At 32.5% G+C, this 17,098-nt stretch overlaps 2 protein-coding genes across 2 annotated transcripts; both read left to right on the forward strand.

Moving 5' to 3' along the window:
* Positions 1–9,768: 9,768 nt before the first annotated feature.
* Positions 9,769–11,862, forward strand: LOC121802008 (probable xyloglucan endotransglucosylase/hydrolase protein 26). The gene is made up of 4 exons (XM_042201528.1): positions 9,769–10,193; positions 10,666–10,766; positions 11,021–11,214; positions 11,408–11,862. The coding sequence occupies exons 1-4, from the start codon at positions 10,013–10,015 to the stop codon at positions 11,802–11,804; spliced, it is 873 nt and encodes a 290-aa protein (XP_042057462.1). The 5' UTR covers positions 9,769–10,012; the 3' UTR covers positions 11,805–11,862.
* A 2,325-nt stretch (positions 11,863–14,187) lies between these two features.
* Positions 14,188–16,737, forward strand: LOC121802014 (2-methyl-6-phytyl-1,4-hydroquinone methyltransferase, chloroplastic-like). The gene is made up of 3 exons (XM_042201541.1): positions 14,188–14,915; positions 15,560–15,866; positions 16,264–16,737. The coding sequence occupies exons 1-3, from the start codon at positions 14,362–14,364 to the stop codon at positions 16,417–16,419; spliced, it is 1,017 nt and encodes a 338-aa protein (XP_042057475.1). The 5' UTR covers positions 14,188–14,361; the 3' UTR covers positions 16,420–16,737.
* Positions 16,738–17,098: the final 361 nt, after the last annotated feature.

The following is a 17,098-nucleotide window of genomic DNA, read 5'->3' on the forward strand; positions in this document are numbered from 1 at the left end:
GTTTGAGTACAAAGTTAAATTATAAAACAAAGTCTATTCGATAAAATTAATCAATGGACACCCACCTTGCATAAAAGAATGTCTATTAGAAAAAGCAACAATTGTTTTTATAACAATACGAATAACCTCAAATAAACTTGTTCAACTTTTTTTTTATCTATCATTTTGTTGCTTTATTTCTTTTTCTATTTAGGACCCATATATATTGCTAACTATATCTATGTGGACTTTATCCCATAAAAAAGTGGTCTTTTTAGCCCCACAGCATAAAAAGTGAAAACTAGGGCATTACCAATGGAGTTCTACATTAAAACAAGATTTGTTCTCTCTCTAATCCTTTTCTTATGTATTGCTAACTATATCTATATGGATTTCTAAGCATATGTTACAACCTAAATAAATGTTTTTAAGGATATTGACACTTAATATCACGTAACTTTCAAAAAGTTGGATTTTTTCCACGAATTTTATTTCGAGTTTGTTATTTTCCACCAATGAAAAAATTCCAGCAAATAATTACTTTTTGTTACAACCTAAATGTTTTTAACTAAGAGAAACTCATAGTCTAGAAGTATATTTTTACCATTTTGTTTTATAAAAAGAAAAGCTAGAACTCAAAGAAGTCGAGTAAAATCTACAACTATATATTTTATTCCCAAGTTACTTTTCTTTTTCAAAATTTATTGTCACATTTTCATACTACCGTGGACAATTTTGTTGGGAGCAGCAGACAAATATGTCTGCAAATGAAGAAACAGTAGTTTGAATTTATACATCACATAATTCACCTCATTTTCCAAAATTATCACATGAGACAGATTCATTCATAACATACACTGTAAATTGTTAGTCTTCTTCATCTTCTTCAATCTTCTATTTCATGTCGTTTCACCTCTGCCTCTGTCACCCAATTTACTAATATAAATTTACACACACAATAAATTTACAGAAATTTGAAAACCAAATATAGAATACTGTGAATTTCCAAATTATAAATGAGTCAAAATATTTTGACAGAGAGTAAAATAACAAAAACTTTGGAAATTGAGGAAAATAATGATTCAACTGAAAACAGTTGCTCATAAAGATAAAATCCCAATTTTTTCTCACATTTTTGTACAACAAACAATAATAAATGTGAATTGAAATCTGACAATCTCCACTGATCGGCTTTGAATTGTTGCGTCAATGTAAATGCACATTATTTGTTAAATATTTCTGTACAATAACAGAATTTATTGCATGTTTCTTATAGTCTTTTCACTCCATACTGATGGAATGAATATACCCTTTTTCTTTTTATTTCTTTTATTACGATTAAATCTATTGCAAATAGTCGGAAAAATTATACAAATGACCAATTATATAATTTTGAGATTTTTCTTAAATTGTCTTATGACAATGAATTATGTCATGTTTTATGTCTGAATTTATTAACGTGACACACGCATCTTTATTGACGCCGTCTTTAATTAGTCAACCATTTTGTACACATAATATTTTCCGTCCGCCACATCGTACATAATAGACCTCAAATCAAATAGTACTCCATTATAAGACAATTGAGAAAAATATCAATGTTGGTTTGTCATTTTTGCAAAATTGTGGAATTGACTATAAATTGATGATTGATCAAACTTGATTTTTCCGACAATTTGCCCTTAAATCTAAAGTATAGTTATGATAAATATTGTTAATCACTCTTTACCCCGCATCTCCTACCTCCTCCTTCTGGTTGTGTCAAATTTCGGTTTTTGAGTTGGGTTTGACATGCACGCACTATGAAGATGCTCGTATCATGAAGTCTCTTTAAAACTTTTAGGTTTTAGAAAATTTATAGTTTAATTGTTAAGATGATAGTGATATGTTACCAATATAAATGTCTAGTGGCTAATTGTGTACCTATATATGCAGTAATTAGAAATAAATCACTGTATATGATTGACTAATTGTAACAATATTTGTAAATGAGAATAAAGAGGTTAATAATTATACAAAAGTGGAGTTAAATGATCTTCATTAATAGAAGTGGATAGGTGCACGTTTAGCAATTTACTCAGAGAGATGAATTAATAGGGATAGTTAGCAAACAATAAAAATTCAAATGTCTTTTTCATTATTTTAATAAACAACAATGTATTTATTTGATAACTGCCTCTTAAATATTCGATGGCCAAACATGATCTGTTACCTTTTTGAGTTTTTCATTTGTTTTCTACTTTTTATGTAGAAAAATTACACATTATACGTTTTCCTTGATTTAGGCACATATTATTTATAAAGTGAAAGTGATTTTTCGAAACCTCTAAATTATTATTATTTTATTAAAATTAAAACATAAAAACAAACAAATAAACCTTTTACAACAACTATGGACTATATTTACTAAGAGAACGAAGTTATTTTCTAAATTTTCCTAGGTTTTAACCGAAATCGGCGTTTGAGTAGATGTTACGATTTTGAAATTTTTAGATTGAGAATCAGATCGGTAGAACTGATAGGCCATCTTGTTCTGGCCGTGATATGTGGTTCGATTCAACTATGCATCCCTCTTGTCGTTCTTTATTTTTATGATTCAAAAAATATACTCCCTCGTCCCATAGTAGATGTCACACTTTCCTTTTTAGTTTGTCCCACAAAAGATGCCACATTTTCTTTTTTGGAAAAACTTCTCTCTCACATTAATATAAATATATTATTTTCTCTTTACACTTAACACACAAAACAATACCTCATAAAAAATCCCGTGCCAATCCCCAAGTGTGACATCTACTATGGGACGGAGGGAGTAATATTTTTAACTTCAAAATTAGTTATGTTCTCTTTTAATTTAATTGTTGTAAAAATTTACCGGCACTACATGCTCCTATATTGGAACATTGTTTATAAAACAATTATCAACAATACAATTTAAAACTTCAGCTACAGTATCATTTATTATATATCAAAAGTTCATTAATTCTTAATGATCTATCTTGTTCGTCGGTGTCTAACGAACTGAAGCACTCTTACACCCTAAGAGGAAGTTTTTTTATCTTTAGAAACAACAAGTCAACCAGAAAACACTAGTTGAAGCGTAATTTATCTTACGAAAAAATGGTTTCCTTCCTCTCGAATTACAATTGATTTGTTGTATGTTTATACAACTTTGCAAATGACCATTACTTATAAATTTTCTCATATTTCTAAAAAACTTTTATCCTAGAAATGCTAAAATACAAGCACTTAATCCAATGAATTTCACTTAACTAGCTTTCCCTCCAAATCAAAACCTAATTAAGGTAAATTATCTAAAATCAAGGTCCAGGCAAGTGGCAACTTTGAATAACTCAACTAATATTAATTTTGTTCAGACTTCAAGAGGCCAAGGCAAAACGTTTAGTGCCCCCAAAATACTGATCAGTCAAATTGACATTTAATTTAGTCCTTAATTTTGGTTCTAAAAAACAATCTTATTTTCCTAATTTTTAATTATTTAATTTCGAATTTGGGAATGTGTGACGTCATTGAATCACATGCAGATACAATACAATTATCCAAAAATTTGTTTAATCTCAATTTGGGTCGGCCCATTATAAATTCTAATTATTCTTCGCAATTATTTATGAAAGGAAATTATGTACTCCTTTTATTTTTCCCTGACTATAATAGTCCCACATCTAAAAATATAAATAATCATTTGAAAATAACTTTGTAATATGCCACATAACTCGAAGAAATTTTTTTATCCCAAATTTATATTAGGCCCATTTCAAACAAATTGAACCTAAAAGACCCATGTATTATCTTCTAAAGATGGTTTCTACTTTATAGCCATCGCAAATACTATAAATTAGGCCCATTTCTGACAAATTAAACATTATACATCAGTACAATTATAAAGTAATTGCACTTAATTTTAATAACTCTTAAAATGTTACACCTATAACATAATTAATATTTCTTGTTTCGATCGGCAGTTTAGCTCATCGCCAAGTAATTAGTAAAACTAAGTTGTTTTATTTGTAAAACTAAGTCCTTTTATAAATTTGTCAGAACAAACTTTACCAAAAAAAATTAGAATGTTGTAAATGTAAAACATATTAAAATTCATACTTTTTCATAACAGAGTCAAGTTTTACAAATAGGATTATGATTTATTCTGCCTATAAATAATAGCCCCATGTTTTTTTTTCATAACTTTAAACTTGGTGTTGAGTCAATTGGCTTTTTTTGAGCGCTTAGCTAAAATATTTATTATTGCTATCATATGTGGAATAATTGCATTGTTCTTATTTTTATGGTTCAAGCCGGAGCATATCTACGTACAACAACGACAATGGTACATTTTAGAATATTCTAGTAACCCCTCAAATCATAATACCTGGACATCAAATTCCAATATCCTTGCAATTCCACTTATCTCAACATTACGTTGTATTGTGCCTCTTGACAAAGCTTCTCTGCCATCGGGTACTGCGAAGTCCCAGGATTCAACCACGGCTTGGGAACGGTGCATCAGGAGGCTGTGGTGTACCTCGTGTTACGACGCGCATCAAAAGCTTGCCCAAGGGTCAACAGTAGAGTTAAGGGTTGAGATGACCACTAGGTTTACACACGATAATAATTGCCGTCCGACGACACCAATGAAGGTGGTGGCGGATTTTCTTCTAAATGGCTCTAGCAATGTTTCGAGAATTAGTTGATTTTTTTTATAGGATTCTTTTTTTTTTCATTTGATTTCATTCAAATTGCTTTTAGTTTTCGGATGAAATTTTCGATGTTTGTTGTTTTAGTTCAACTAATATTTTATTTATTCCTAAATATTTCTATTATAAATTATCTTCAAATTTTAATTACAAAATCAGGCTTATCATTTATTTAAACACATTTCGTACAATAAAAATATTAAAATAAGAAGACGATGAAACGCTACTCAGTTGATATAACATTTTTTCTCAATTCAAAAGGTCAAGAATTCAGATCATCACAAGAATAAATAGAGAATCTTTATTGATCAATTTTTTGAAAAATAAATAAAAGTTGTGGATTAAGTAGGTTTAAGATGGTTTTCTCAATTTCATATACAATTATACTTCCGCAAGTTACAATTTGTATAGTTAATACTCTGATGCACTTTTTATTAGAACTATAAATACCTGCAAGTATACAAAGTAGGAATAGTATAGCTAAAGGTTAGTACCGGATATCGATCACGGGGAAAACAATCACAGAATGACTACCCTCTACTAAAACTCAATTACTATTTGGAAAACCAAAAGATTTTTTGAATTTTTGAAAACAAATAACGATTGAAAGCAATAAACAACTAATTGCAAATAAATCACAGAGATAAAAGTATAGAGATAAGGGAATTCTAGGGATGTGCGTTCACAGTTATGGTTATACAAATTCCAACTAAAATACCCTAGCACAGTTCTTATTTTAATAGAACGAGTCACCTAGTTTATGCTCATGCGATGCAAACGTTGGTTACAAACATTAGGGTTGTCAATCCTAAATACGTAACTCCTAAAAGCTCCTAAGACCCTTGAAAAGTCCTCACTCTCAATTAACAGTGTCGTTTTAAAGGAAACTAATTGTAGTGTCTATTAAGTGGACCTAACTCGCCAACCTCCTCTCACGATTATGTAGCAAGTTATATTAATTCATCACAGAATGTGTCACTCAAACGTGAAGCATTATACAACAACTTAAGGAAGAAACAAAGTAAGAACAAAACATATATTAAACAGAAAAGGAATTGTATAACCAAAGTCGTTACTAACACATCCCTAGAATCCTATGAATTTAGTTACACATGATAGAATAATCTAAAAACATAGATTGAAGGGAAAACAATTGGAACATAAAACTAAAACAAATAAAACCCAAAGGTTGAATCCTTGTAGCTTTGATATTCTTGAATCCTTCTTCAACTCCTTGCACAATGAAGTACTCTAACTTTTAATCTCTGGAAAATATATTGCAAAAAGAGGATCCTAATGATGAAGCTTGAGAGGCTATTTATAGGGGGAAAATCGCCCCTCCTCAGATAAGGAAAAGAGTTTCAAAATATGGTAGATCTTGGAGAGGAAGTAGTGCAAATTCTGCTCGCCGCGTTTTTGTAGCGGACCGCTGCACCTTGGCCAGCGATCGTCATGCATTGATCCGAGACTTCTGACTCTTGGGTGGCGGTCGCCCCAGCGGTCGTTGAACTTGTCTTCATCCCATGCACAAATTTCCCGGAACGGGCCGCTACAGATATGGCAGCCGCTGAGCACCGACGGTCGCCGGCAGTGTTGCAGCGGTCGCTGGACGCTCCCAGAAACTCCAGATTTCCTACTTCACGTTTCAACTCCCTTTTTAAACTCAAATATGCACATTTTCTCACAAAACATGTCAAAATACAAAAATATATAAAATATGCGAATAATTGACATGTAATGCAACTTTGACATTCAAAACGGACCAAATAATGACCTTAAAACCGTGCACAATGGCGAGCATATCATACTCCTATCAATTTTTTTTATTAAATAGATATATGAATATAGCAATAATAAAGTATAAAAATAAATTTATAACAGTAAAATTAATCACAACTAATAACTATAATCTCAATCTAGAGTAATATAAGTAAAATGTTAATACCAATTATGCAATTAGTATAATATATAAAATTATATTAAAACAAATGCACATATATTGATTAAAACATTTTTGGATATAAAAAGAACAATCTTATTTAAACAATACATAGTAAAATTTAATGTCAGCATATTGAAATTATTAATATACAATTTATAATTTTCAACATATGGAAGCCATTGTCATAGAAAAATAAAATAAATATAATCTACCTTCATATTTTATCAATTTCAAAGATCTAATATTAAATTAAACAATAAATTCATCGCATTAATCCAAGTCATCACATAAATCCATAAGAATTTGTTTTATTTTGTTTATTTTGTTTTTTTATATACGTTTTTGGAATTGTAGCACAACTGAATCTAGCCTTAAATCCATAAGATAAAAATAATAATCATGTACACTCTTCGCCTGTATAATTGGGTCAACTAATTAAAAAGTGTATTGCTAACAAACAATTTATTAGGTAGTAACTCATTCATATCAAAACATTCGTCTCCGACTTCTCTTTGTACTCCAATACCCCTCCACCTTATCATTTTCCTAACATCTTTGATCCGCATCCATCTAGCTCGGATGCCCTTCTTCATTACCGGTTATCATCTCCTGCACTTTACTAGTCCTGCACTGGCGCAATCTACTCCATAAGCCAATTTTTCACCATCTACATGTAATAATTTCAAATAAAAAGCAACTACATACCCTATATTATAACTTTTGTCATTTCGTTGACTATAGGTGCTCTTTTTGCATGAAATCTGTGGAAGTGACGAAGTTTGAGATGAATATGCAATGCATTAACTTCAAAATATTATAGATGGGCAGTTTCTATGATACATTCTATTTGTAAAAAATTATTATAGCTAAGACAAAAAAAAATTAAAACAACACTTAACAAAAAGTAAAACAAACTAACATTAAAAAAAGCTTAAATATGGACTAATATCACTTAAACATAACATGATCCTCAAAATAAGATTTAAAAGTGCTATTTTCCTTTCACCTTATGTCACAGAACTCTATCTTTGACTCTACCTCGGCCTTATTTTCCTCCCCACTCTCCAAATTGATGATTTATACATGTACGTCGAAAACAATGTGCTATTTTATACTCTATGTCTTCTTTGCTTCCATTTGTCATTTCGTTGACTTTGAGTGTTTTCTTTGCATGAAATCTATGAAAGCGACAAAGTTCGAGATGAATATGCAATGCATTAACTTCAAAATATTATCGATAGTCAGTTTCTATGATTTACTCCCTCCGTCCTATAATAGATATCACACTTTCCTTTTTAGTTTATCCCACAAAAGATGTCACATTTCGTTTTTTAGAAAAAGTCATCTCTCACATTAATATATATATATTATTTTCCCTCTGCACTTAACACATAAAACAACTTCTCCTAAAATCTCGTACCAATCCCCAAGTGTACCATCTATTATGGGACGGAGGTATTATATTCGTAAAAAAAATAACATTATGTAAAAAAGCTTAAATATGGACTAATATCACTCAAACATCACATGATCCTCAAAATAAGATTTATAAGTAATATTTTCCTTTCACCTTCTCTCACATGGCTCTCTCTCCACAACCTATCACGTCTTTGGCTCTTTGTCTTTCACTCTTTCTCATAGCCCATAGGACTATATCTCCACCGCCTTTGTCTCCATATATTATTGCAGGAGAACTCTCGTCGTCAGCCGCTTGAATTCTTCGAGGAAATAGTAATAAAATTTATCTAATGTTTGTATTGAAAAGATAATTCCACAATGAAAGAACATGTATTTATAGACAAAAATTAAGGATCAATAAAAGTGCATTTATCTTGCTAATCAAAAACAATTAAAATGACTATTAATTTATAACTAAAATCATTATTTAATAAAATTAGTGTAACCTCCGACTCCATTAACCAATGGCTGAATTATAGCATGTTTTGCACTATATGCCATAAGCTGAATTATGATGTTTCGCAGTAACTGATATCCACATTCAAATAGTAGTAGTATAAATTTACATACCGTTATGTCATTATTTATTTATTTTTTTGCTATGGTTGAATTTGTTTAGTCATGAGCGTGATATTTTATAAGATTTCATATTAAATAAAATTTATTTATATAAATAGCTAAAATAATTGCATACAAAATCGTGTATTCGCCAGCTATGTACTCTCTTCGTTCCATAAAAATATGAGCAATTGATATGACATTGGAATTAAGACAAAATTGATAAAGTAAAATACAAGAGAAGAAAAATAGTTAAAGTAATGTTTGTGAACAGTGAGGCCCATATCATTAGTAGTGTTTAATTATGATATATGTTATAAATAAGTTGATGTATAAAGAAATGGAATGCACATATATTTATGTACGGAAGGAGTATTAAGTATTCAATATTTGAATTCATAGATATTCAAATTCATACCCAAAACTTATAAACTATTAAAATTAAGGCCAAAACTCATCTTTTATATAGCTACATATAGATAGATTCATATGATTTACGTTTTGGTTCGGTTAAAGCATGCCTAATATTCGATATTTGCTGTTTTAGTTCAAATTAAGCCCATTAAAGACAAATTTAAAATCAGTATAATTATAAAGTTATTGTTAATAATATACTAGTAGTAATATTTTATTTTTTGTTTCAATCGGCAATTTAGCTCATCTCCAATTTGGTAATTGCATAACATATTAAAATTCACATTTTTTAAAGGATCTTATAAACATTACAAATTCAAATAAATTATTGGCGTTAACTAACCATAATATGAACTAATTCAATTGTCATTTGTCCAACCTGGAAATCAAAGAAGAGTGGATTGCGCCTAAACGAATGGTGTGATATTTGTTGGGTCTTTTTATTATAAATATTTTGAATCATAAAATTTTTTTTATCTAATGAAAAAAGGGAATAGCTTATTTTTTATTATAAAAGTTGCCACTTTTCATTATGTACGCCGAAAGAAAACTCTTGCATATAATTTGTTTCAAATTTCAAAGTCGTAATAAAGCAAAGTCCAGATCAAAATAATTGGTTTGTGCTTTTATAAATAATTTGGTAAACCCGATGCCTTTGATATAATTTAGTTTAATTTATCTGTTAATGATCACCACTCACTATGATCATTATACTACTAATAATTTAATATTCATTCATTACTTTAGAGATAGTAAAATAATCTGTATGATTGAGATTGAGACAGTTCTAACTAGTCTTCATTTTGTCTCTGCAAAGCGGTTTCTGCTGCATCAATTGTGCTAAATTAAATCATAAAGTTGAGGTGTTTATTCAAATATATACATATATGGAGTAATATATATATATATAGAAAGAGAGAGATTAGGGTGAAGATCGGTGGAGTTTGGAGAAATGGCGGGTTTTGAGTTTGCGATAGCAATGGCGATTGTGATAGCTGCTGCGTTGAATTCAAATGTGATTGAAGGAAAAAGCATGTTGAAGAGCATGCATTTGAGCTGGGGCACTCAACGCTCTGGATTTCTTCAGCCCGCCGGTAGAGATGATGTTACGCTCCTCCTCGATCCTGTCTCCGGTTCTCTCTCTCTCTCTCACACACACACCGATCTGTTGAGCAATTCGATCTTTAGATCATATCACAGATATTTTTACCGATTGATTGGGGAAAAATCATGCAATTTGAATCGGAGATGAGAACTTCTGCAACGAAGCTTCATCTCTTTTTCACACACACAACACACACCGCACCGATCTGTTGAGGAACTATCCTGTAAATTGAAATTAGATTAGTAGAATACATAACTGTAAAAGTAAGTAGTTCTGCAACAAAGCTCGCTCTCTCTCTCTCTCTCACGCACACACACACACATAGTACATTTTAACCGATTGATTGGGGAAAATTCATTGGAGGTGAGAACTTCTACAAAAAAAGCTCCATATCTTTCTCTCTCACACTGTCACACACACATGCATCGATCTGTTTGGGAATAATCTGGCTTCCGTTGCACAAAAATCTGTTGATTAAATTGTGTATGGTTTTTATGAAGGTTCTGGAATCCAATCGAAGGATCAATTTTTGTTTGGAACGGTTGAGATGCAGATCAAGCTCGTTCCTGGAGACTCTGCTGGTACTGTTACTTCATTCTATGTAAGTATCCCAAATATTCATAAATTATCCTTAATTTTGAATGGTATCTATGCGATCATCATACAATCACAAAATTATATTCATAAATATGTTAATCGACAGTAGTTTGCATCTACTAGTTGTTATTTTGATTCTATGTTGCTACTTTGATGATTACCATTTTTTAGGCTCTAAGCATATCGATTGTATCACATAGATGTGGAGAAACATAAATAATTTGATGAAATGTTACACATATTTTGTTGGTTTTGCAGCTATCTTCTCTAGGGGCGAAGCACAACGAAGTCGACTTTGAGTTTCTAGGAAATGTAACGGGACAACCCACCATTATACACACCAACATCTACACGCAAGGAGCCGCCGGCAGAGAAGTGCAGTTTTACCCGTGGTTCGACCCCTCTGAAGACTACCACAACTACACCATCCATTGGTCTCCCTCTCGCATCGTGTAAGCTCACGAGTTTGAATCCTTATCGATCTACTGCTTCTTATATTTTCGCAAGAGACCATTGCGAATTGTTATGCCAAAGTTCCCATCAATCAATTGGATTGCCTAGAAATATTAAAATTTAACAAATGTAAAAGATTATAGTCACATCTCTATATATATGTATAATGTGGAAATTTGACTATTCAATCAGGTGGTTCGTGGATAATATTCCGATTAGAGTATACAGAAACTATCTACACGAAGGAATCCCGTACCCGGACCTGGACCAGCCGATGAGGGTGTACTCAAGCATTTGGAATGCGGATAGCTGGGCGACAAGAGGCGGCCTGGACAGGATCAACTGGAGCAAAGCACCCTTCGTTGCCAAGTTGCGCAAATTTCGTGCTCGGGCTTGCAAGTTTGAAGGAAGCACGAGCGTCGGGCAATGTACAGCAGCTGCTGCGGCGAGTGCAACCTCCGAGCTCGGCCTTGATGGTCAGAGCCAAATGGAGCTGATCAGATATAAATCTTTGATCTATGATTATTGCGAAGATTATGATCGATACAAGGGATTATTTCCTGGTGAGTGTTTCAAACCACAATATTAATTAGATGGGATGTACGTATTTATAATTATTCAATTAACGTTTATTTCTCTTTTATTTATTTACATATTCTTTCTAGGATAAATATGATCGTTTTTGGAGCTATTTGTTGAGCATTGTTGGTAGATTTTGTAACATAATCGGTAGAACTAATCTTTCACTTTAAGAAATGGATTTTTATTAGGATGGAACTAATGATTTTGATTTTGTATCCAACTAATTGAATGTGCGAAAAGGGACAATATATTTGCAATAATTAATCAATTAGGTGATATACTCAATAAGAAAAATGTTTTGGAGACATAATGTCTAAGACATAATGAGGTTAAAGTAGTCATTTTAGATTGTTTTATAATTTTTTTTAAATAAATGTTTTGTGCATATACCATACTACCCTTGTGCATATAAAAACATTAAATTGTTCATTAATATACTTAATTAAGGACATTGCTCTAATTATGCGTATTCAATTATTTTCTTTACATACAACCTTTATATTTATGATTGACAATCTTTTTTTTATCTCATATTTCTATTCATTTATTTAAAGACACATATTTAAAGTTTTAAAATAGTTTTTTATCTCATATTTCTATTCATTTATTTAAAGACACATATTTAAAGTTTTAAAATAGTGTAATTTCATTGATTCTATATATTAATACTTGTTGAGTTTGTGGTTTTGATTTTAAAATTTTCATAATATTAATTTTTTTACATTCAAAAATTTTAATTTCTTTAAAATTCTTAATAAGAATTTCATAATACTAATTGAGTTTATGATTTTCATTATAAGAATTTCAATATTTTATTTTAGTTTCCAAATTTTCAAACTTTAATATCTTTTTAAGAACGTAAGTCGAACCTCAATAAAAAAAATTAGTTAATTACATATTTTTAACTCATTCATTTAATATTTTAAATCTGTATAGTTAATGCTTAGTAGTACTTTTTTTCTAAAGCATTCACCCTATCATGAAATAAATTAGTAGTAGAGTACTTTCAAATATACTACTTTATTAATTTGTTGCATATGGTGGATTGAGTTAATGAGGTCTAATTTTTATAAAGAAAATGAGAAAATTTTAACTGCATAAGTTTTTAATTTTAAATGAGAAAAATATTAAGTCATTAATACTCATATAATTTCCTCTTGGAGATATCGCTAATCACATCAAATATGCAACCAATTATCAAAGTGTGGAAGATTTTTAGCTAGTGTTATAAAAAAAGAACTCAATATATATCGCAAATTATGTCCTTAAATAAATATTCTATAAACATCGCTAGTATTAAAAAAATAACTAAAATTAATTTCAATCACTTACAAAACTTGTGACATTTTGAGGATACTTAATTAAATTTCCTAATTTGATGAGTCATAAACTCATAATCATGCGTAGAATAGTAGGAATTTGGACAAGGATAATTGATTTGATGTTAAAATACCATTAGGGTAAATTAGTCATAGTATAAAATGTGTTATGTCAAAATGTACATAAGGGTATTATGGCATAGAGACATTATGTCTCTAAATCTCTACTCTACTAATAATTACTGTAACTAATAAACAGAGTTAACATGGTTTTGCAAGTAAGGAAAGTCGATCCAAAAAAATTGAATCAAACTGTATTGATTATTGAAGTCTAAAATTAATTTCTGGTAATTTGATTTTTCCGAACTTACTACACCAACTACATTTCTTTTCCTTTTTATAATGACAGTACTATTTTGAGATATCTTTTCGTTTGAGAAATGTTTCTCTTTAATTAATAAATTGAGAATTTAAGTGGTTAATTAATAAACAGAGTAGCATATAATTCAAAAAAATCGATTCATATACATTCAATGGATTGGGTTATCATACAAATAGTACTATGACAATTTTGTAGTGAGAAATCATACACGGCAATGATGTGATAGTCAAGTTAAATACTTCCTTCATTTTAATATAGTCAAGACATTTTTTTTGCACGATATTTGAGAAATTAATGTTAAATGTTAGAGTGAAGATCTAATAAAACATGCGTGAAAAAAAATGAAAAAAACAACTTAATTACAGAGTTGCTCGAAAAGAAAGACGATTAGGAATGATAATTCTCTTCATTGGATTATTTGCCGTGACAACATATAGCAGTAATATAATTATACGATGGATAATATATTTAAAATTGATTGTCACCCTATATCACCGAAAAGAAGATGGATGATTTCAATGATTTATAATCCACAAGTGAAACTCAGCTAAAATTTGATCGATTTTTGCAGTAGTAATTTATCTGGTAATTTACCTTTAAAAAGCTAAGCTTCTCAAAAGTTTTATACAAATATAATGTACGTATTAATCGAATAAATATTAATGAAATGAATAATATTGTGGCTGCAATATCACTTCCACAACCAGTCACAGTCACAGTCACAGTCACAGCCTTTGGTTGCAGACTTCCATAGAAGTAGTCTCTTCTTCTCAACATTCACGCCCATTTTCTCTTCATTTCCACAATCAGCTAAACCAAATCTCCATAGCTGAATCCTCGCGATTCCTCAATTCGCCGCTCCAATGGCTTCCGCAATGCTCAACGGCGCCGAAAATCTCACTCTCCTCCGCGCAATGGCCCCAAACCCCAACCGATTAGGTCTCCACACCTCACGTTTCCGCTTACCCCCAATCTCCCGCAGCAGCATCTCAATTCGAACTGCAAGGACTCCGAAATGCAGCATCTCTGCTCCGGCTCCACGGCCGGCGTCGCAGCCGCGGTTCATCCAGCACAAGAAGGAGGCGTTCTGGTTCTACCGATTCCTCTCCATCGTGTACGACCACGTCATAAACCCTGGCCATTGGACGGAGGATATGCGTGACGACGCGCTGGAGCCTGCCGACCTGAACCACCGCGATTTGACGGTGGTGGACGTCGGCGGAGGGACGGGGTTCACCACGCTGGGGATTGCCAAGCATGTGGATGCGAAGAACGTTACGATTCTCGATCAGTCGCCGCACCAGCTGGCGAAGGCGAGGCAGAAGGAGCCGCTCAAGGAGTGCACGATTATTGAGGGGGATGCTGAGGACCTCCCCTTCCCCACCGACTCCGTCGATCGATACGTCTCTGCTGGGAGGTATATGTGTGTTTGTAGTATGGTGTTGTGTGTTTTCTCTTGCTTGCTTGATAATTTTGACGATTTTGTATCTCAATTAGTACTTGAAAGGTTTAGAGGCACACCTTGGAGAATCCGCTCTAATTAAATCCTAATTGAGATTAAAAAAAACCCTAATTGGATTTGATGTGGGTGGATGCACAGGTTTTTCCTGAGGTTTATGATTGTATCTCAACTAGTACTTGAAACTTGAAAGGATTAGGGGCACACCTTGGGGAATCCGCTCTAATTAAATCCTAATTGGAGATGAATAAACTCTAATTGGACCTTATTAGGGTGGATGCGCGCTGTACATCCGAATGCACAAGTTTTTGCTAAGGTTTATGGACCTCAGCTCTTGATGGCCGTAATTGCCAACTTGTTTGTGATTATTTTGATGTTTACAGGATTATATTATCTAGTGAGGACTTGGAGTTAAACTCGAACCATTAGTTATCTCGTGGTAGTGTTTACTAGTGAAAGGTGGGAAGGGTGTTAGGAACTTAGGATAGATGCCAAACTGTTGAGAGATTGACAGGGATAAGCCGATAAGGTATTGATTGATTCTGTTTAGAGATATCTTTTTGGGTATCCTATTAATGTTGGATGGTTCTTTGTTGTTTCAGTATTGAGTACTGGCCAGACCCACAGCGTGGAATCAGGGAAGCATACAGGGTTTTGAGACTTGGGGGAAAGGCGTGCTTGATTGGTCCCGTGTATCCAACCTTCTGGTTGTCGCGCTTCTTTGCAGATGCGTGGATGCTCTTCCCAAAGGAGGAAGAGTACATAGAGTGGTTTGAAAAGGCAGGGTTCAAGAATGTCCAACTTAAGAGGATTGGCCCAAAATGGTATCGTGGGGTTCGCAGACATGGGCTCATCATGGGATGTTCTGTCTCAGGTGTGAAAGCCAGCTCCGGGGACTCACCTCTGCAGGTAATCTTCGTATTGGTTTCCCAAGCACCAACTGATATGCTCTCTTTACCTCATGCCAGAATCCAACTTTGTTTTTTGCATTTCTCAACTCTGTTGAGTCAAATTCTTGATGAAATTGATAAGGATATCTCTTCAACATGAAAAGTATAGGGATGAATTTTGGTCCCTTAACTAAGATTTTCTCTGAAGTGTTAGTTTTTCTGTTGCTGGTGCGTTTGAACATAACTCATTACCGAGTACATACAACATAATGGAAACTATGTTACTTGTTGAACTCGGGCTTTACAGCTTGGTAGTTAATTCATAGATATCTACTTATGACTTATTGTCTTCCTTTAACATTTTTCCTTTTTATTTTTGGGAATGGCATCAAACTCTTGAGATCTTTGCTTTGCAGCTTGGTCCTAAGGCTGAGGATGTATCAAAACCTGTGAATCCATTGGTGTTTCTGGCCCGGTTGATTCTCGGTGCCATTGCAGGAGCCTACTACGTGTTGGTTCCGATTTACATGTGGCTCAAGGACCAAATCGTCCCGAAAGGGCAGCCCATATAGGAGGCTGATGCTAAAAGCAATCTGTTCGTTCCCGCTGTTGGACCTTTACTGTATTCCTCCTCAACTCAAATGGCAGTTCCCAAAAAAATTAAAAATTCTCATCCTGCAGATCGATAGGCGGGTTCCCTTGTAGTTTTCGAGTTAATGTACCAAACAAGATCACTGAAAACTTAGTTGTTCAAACCATGAAAGTTCCCCTCCAGTATTTGGATAATCAACCAAGACTGGTGAACTTAATAATGGTTGAAACCAGGCAGGCAATCCACATTTTGGTGCTTTTTGTGTAGAAAATCTGTTTGTAGAAAATATCGTTCTGCATTCCCTTTGTGTTGTGCATTTTCTGTTTAAATTTAGTTGATAATTGAACTTAAGTCATGAAAATTGGAGCATGCATTTTCTTAAATCTATTTTTTTTCCACTTTTAGATTCAATCTCATGTCTTCAAGTTCCATAAATCTTAGTGGCACTTGCAAACATTCTACTTCTGAACACATAAATTGTACCTAAAAATCACAAAAGTTATTGTGATATAGAGTAATCAGAACTAAAATATATACTCCTAGTATGATATTATGAAAATAGCAGATAAGTACTTATTAGTTGAGGCTTAAAATTTTCAATTCTACTATATCTTTTACCATGTCCTACCAACTTTTATAAATCCTAACTAATTATACAC

The sequence above is a fragment of the Salvia splendens genome, chromosome 1 (assembly GCF_004379255.2).
Source record: "Salvia splendens isolate huo1 chromosome 1, SspV2, whole genome shotgun sequence".
NCBI classification, from domain to species: Eukaryota; Viridiplantae; Streptophyta; class Magnoliopsida; order Lamiales; family Lamiaceae; genus Salvia; species Salvia splendens.